Genomic DNA, 4,450 nt, shown 5'->3' with positions numbered 1-4,450 from the left:
CCAATGATTCAAATGCAGAAACATTGCTCAGAGAAGCTACTGAATTTTTTGGACATGTTTCATATCTCTAATTTTTCCTCCTCTCCTCTCCTCTCCTCTCCTCTCCTCTCCTCTCCTCTCCTCTCCTCTCCTCTCCTCTCCTCTCCTCTCCTCTCCTCTCCTCTCCTCTCCTCTCCTCTCCTCTCCTCTCCTCTCCTCTCCTCTCCTCTCCTCTCCTCTCCTCTCCTCTCCTCTCCTCTCCTCTCCTCTCCTCTCCTCTCCTCTCCTCTCCTCTCCTCTCCTCTCCTCTCCTCTCCTCTCCTCTCCTCTCCTCTCCTCTCCTCTCCTCTCCTCTCCTCTCCTCTCCTCTCCTCTCCTCTCCTCTCCTCTCCTTGTTTTTTTCTTCAAAAGTCTCTGCAAGGAGAGTTTTCCAGGGAGTGTTTTCATACTCCTAAGATGTGCCTTGTGCCATTGGGAAGGGCAGAAATAAATCTTCTACAGAACTCTGCCACTCCTGCTCACAGAACCCCTCTGACTGCACAGGTGAGATGCTCCTCAGTCTGCTTCGTGGGGTGGGATGAAAGGGACAGGCCAGAAAGGCTGAAAAGAGGGATGAAGAAGACAGGGACTTTTGTAATGAATGCATCCAAAGCTGGAGAGATGAATGTCCCTGGGACAGGGAGGTTGTTCCTGCAGTCACACCCAGAAATGTCAGGGTTCTGACAGGTGCCCACACCTGAGCTGGGCTCATGCCCTGCTCACACTCCCAGGGCTGTTCAGAGACACGAGTCCTTCCCTTGCACACACACAGAGACAGTTCCTGGCAGCAGGTGCAGTGTCTCCCTGGGCTCCTGCTGCCACTGCCAGGGGCTGGAGGCACCTCAGCCCTGTGGGGTGTCACCTGCTCTGCCCCCGTCTGAGATGCCTGAGGGATGGACACAGAGAGCTCTGTGCACAGAAGCAAATCCCAGTGCTGCATCCAGGGGGTTTCTCAGACAACATTAGTCTAAAATGAAAGTGATCTCAAGACAATCTCTGTCCCAGAGGCCTTCATTGCACATGGAATAACTGATGGTGTTTGTTCTGACTCACACTGATGTCATCACAGACACCCAATGTCCATTTGTATCTTTTTCATACAATGCAAACATGGAGTTCTGACCTGGTCGCTTTTTGACCTTCTATGTTGGGTGAGAGGTCAAGGCTTGAAACTGGGGTTGTTATTGGCTGGTCTGTGACACTTGCCCTGGGACTCCTTCACTGGCATGTTCAGCAAAGAAACGCACAGCCCAGACCCTGCTCTGCTGGTCCTTCCTCTCTCTCACAGGAGCCCTGTCCATGCAAGGACACTGCTGTGTGTCCTCATTCTGCACTCTCACTCACATGAGCTTTTCACTAAAATTTCCCTCCCCAGGACATTTCCCAGCACAGCCAGCCTAGCCCCTCACTGAATCCTGTCCCCTCCCTGTCTTCACCCCAGACAAACTCAGCAGAACATCCTTACTGGGGCTGGACCCACAGCAAGAACTGGAAGCGAGTCAGAATGTGCATTCAGTCAAAGGCTGAAGTGATTCCCCACCCCAGGCCCTTTGCGGCCACCAAAACCAAACTTGCTCCCAAGGAGAGCATGAGAGAATTGACCCAGCAGCTCCTCAGGCAGTTCCAGGGACAGGGCAGCCTTCCCAAAGCTGGGACCCACAGCAAAGTGTTTCTGTTTCCATCTTCACAGGCACCCACAGGCTGTCCTGCTCTTCTCCTGGCACATCCCATCTCCCCACAGAGCCTTTCCCCAGGGGAACACGTCTCTGCTGGCCTGACCAGCCATTCCTGCAGCCCCTCCCCGTGCTCCCCACAGCCCCTGAGCTGGGGATGCTGCTCTGCAGGGCACAGGGGCTGTGGTGCCTGGGACTATGGGGGGGCTCTGCTGGGCTGTGCTGGTCAGGCTGGGAGGCAGAGCCAGCTGATGGTGGTCCCTGCCACTGTCCCCCTATCACACAAGCTCTTGTGTGACCATGGAGGGTGCTTAGAGGGGCCCTGCCTTATTCCAGTGCTGGGAGATGGATTTGGGGGCTGCGCTGGATCCAGCCTATGATCCATGAAGAGTAAAATTAATCATTTGAAAGAATGCCTCTCCTGAACTCACTGTAGTCCCTGTGATTGAAGAGCCCTTTGCCAGTTCACATTAAAACTTTAAAATTTTATCTCTGGATCACACCAAGTTGGACAGGCTCATGATCAGTGCCAAAACTTTCCTGCTGACTCCCTGCACAAATTGTCCTTGCGGTTCCCCTGAGCTCTCCTGTCAGCTCCCAAGTCTGTTTGTAAAAACATTCACCTGCCATCACCCCTGTCACAAGCAGTAGAAACCCAGGATGGATCATCATAAACCATTTCCTGTCTGCATGGACACTGGTCACCAGCAAGCAAAACCTGAAGCAGAACTAAGTCCCTTGAGGACCAAACTGGGACAATCATCTCATCACCCTGAATGCCAGGGAGGACAAAGCAGCACAAGGAGCCTCTTGAATGTCTCTTCCTTTGGCATGTTCTTAAGAACAACTTCGGAGGAAGCCCTAAGCCTTCCTACCCTGCCCTGCCCTCAGGAGAAGCCCTTTCCTGATGGAGCTGCTGTTGTGCAGCCCAGCTGTGTCCCAGCTGTCCCCATTGCCTGTCCCTGCCTGTGATCCCAGGACAGACACACAGCAGGATGTGACCAACTTGGCAGAGGACCAAGGCCTTGGACCAACACAAGGATTTAGGAGAGTGTGGAAGTGGAAAAGGCAGCTCTGAACAGTCCCCTCCTCTCTGTAAACATGCACTGTCCTGCAGTGAACTGTCCTTTCTGAATGCCTAAGAAGAAGGATCAAACAAGTCACTGCACTGTCCTTTATTTTGTGTAAATACTCAAGTGGAACAAATCCTTATTTAGACAGTGTGTGGGCCAAATTCCAAAGAAACATAAGAGATTATAATGGAGGTTAGTTAAAAAAATTAAGTGTGCACAAACTTATCACATGACCCCCACCAAAATGCTGAGAAAACAGGATGGGGCTGTAATGAGTTCCAGTCCAAATGCTATGCAGACATCAACAGAAACAACAGTTTTATGCTTCTGGAGAGCATCAAGTCATCATTTTCCTCACAGCATCCTTGAGCTCCTGGTTCCTCAGGCTGTAGATGAGGGGGTTCAGTGTTGGAGGCACCACCGAGTACAGAACTGCCACCACATCCAGAGATGGAGAGGACATGGAGGGAGACTTCAGGTGGGCAAACGCATCAGTGCTGACAAACAGGGAGACCACGGCCAGGTGAGGGAGGCACGTGGAAAAGGCTTTGTGCCGTCCCTGCTCAGAGGGGATCCTCAGCACAGCCCTGAAGATCTGCACATAGGAGAAAACTATGAAAGCGAAACAACCAAACACGAAACAGGCACTAACCAGAAGGAGCCCAATTTCACTGAGTTTGGAGTGTGAGCAGGAGAGCTTGAGGATCTGAGGGATTTCACAGAAGAACTGGCCCAGGGCATTGCCCTGGCACAGGGGCAGGGAAAATATATTGACTGTGTGCAGCAGAGCATTGAGAAAGCCACTGGCCCAGGCAGCTGCTGCCATGTGGGCACAAGCTCTGCTGCCCAGGAGGGTCCCGTAGTGCAGGGGTTTGCAGATGGCAACGTAGCGGTCGTAGCACATGATGGTGAGGAGGGAAAACTCTGTTCCAAAGAATAAAATAAGGAAGAAGACCTGTGCAGCACATCCCATGTAGGAGATGGTTGTGGTGTCCCAGAGGGAGTTGTGCATGGCTTTGGGGACAGTGGTGCAGATGGAGCCCAGGTCTGTGAGGGACAGGTTGAGCAGGAAGAAGTGCATGGGGGTGTGCAGGTGGTGGTCGCAGGCTACGGCGCTGATGATGAGGCTGTTGCCCAGGAGGGCAGCCAGGGAGATGCCCAGGAAGAGCCACAAGTGCAGGAGCTGCAGCTGCCGCGTGTCTGCCAATGGCAGGAGGAGGAACTGGCTGATGGAGCTGCTGTTCGACATGAGCTTCATCTGGCAATGGAGCACTGTCCAAGAAGGAAAAGATAGTGACAATTTAGGACAGATTTCTAAGGACAAAACCAGCCAATATCTCATAGAATTCCCAGCCCACTCCCCCAATTTTGGATTCATTTCCTCTCTCTGGGCTGATTGTGCTGCTCCAGCGAGTTAGTTCAGCCCTGATGCAGTGGGCACACAGAATCTGGCTTGTGAAAGCTCCAGTACTCACACCGAGTGCCAGGTGTAAGAAAATTTCACTCTCTGCTCTTGTGGCAGAAGATTCTGTGCTGCAGAAACAGGTTTAGCTGAACGTAATAGCGAGTTTGTGATAAGCGAGAACGCCACAAAAATAACTGCTAAGAGAAGGTGTTTGCACCCGTTAGCAGCAGGTATTTATTTCTGCGCAGGAAGCAAGGCAGCAAAACTTCAAGCAGAGGCTT

At 52.2% G+C, this 4,450-nt stretch overlaps 1 protein-coding gene across 1 annotated transcript; it reads right to left on the bottom strand.

Moving 5' to 3' along the window:
- Window positions 1-3,101: 3,101 nt before the first annotated feature.
- Window positions 3,102-4,022, bottom strand: LOC139674695 (olfactory receptor 14J1-like). The gene has a single exon (XM_071561300.1). It carries the CDS (start codon window positions 4,020-4,022, stop codon window positions 3,102-3,104), a length of 921 nt encoding a protein of 306 aa, XP_071417401.1.
- Window positions 4,023-4,450: the final 428 nt, after the last annotated feature.

Source organism: Pithys albifrons, chromosome 7 (genome assembly GCF_047495875.1).
Source record: "Pithys albifrons albifrons isolate INPA30051 chromosome 7, PitAlb_v1, whole genome shotgun sequence".
Lineage (NCBI taxonomy): Eukaryota > Metazoa > Chordata > Aves > Passeriformes > Thamnophilidae > Pithys > Pithys albifrons.
Note: the sequence above shows the minus strand (reverse complement) of the source record. Positions and strands in the feature narration are given on the sequence as shown.

Excerpts from the sequence above, each read along its gene's own strand:
- LOC139674695 (XM_071561300.1), bottom strand. The coding sequence starts at position 4,022 with ATGAAGCTCATGTCGAACAGCAGCTCCATCAGCCAGTTCCTCCTCCTG.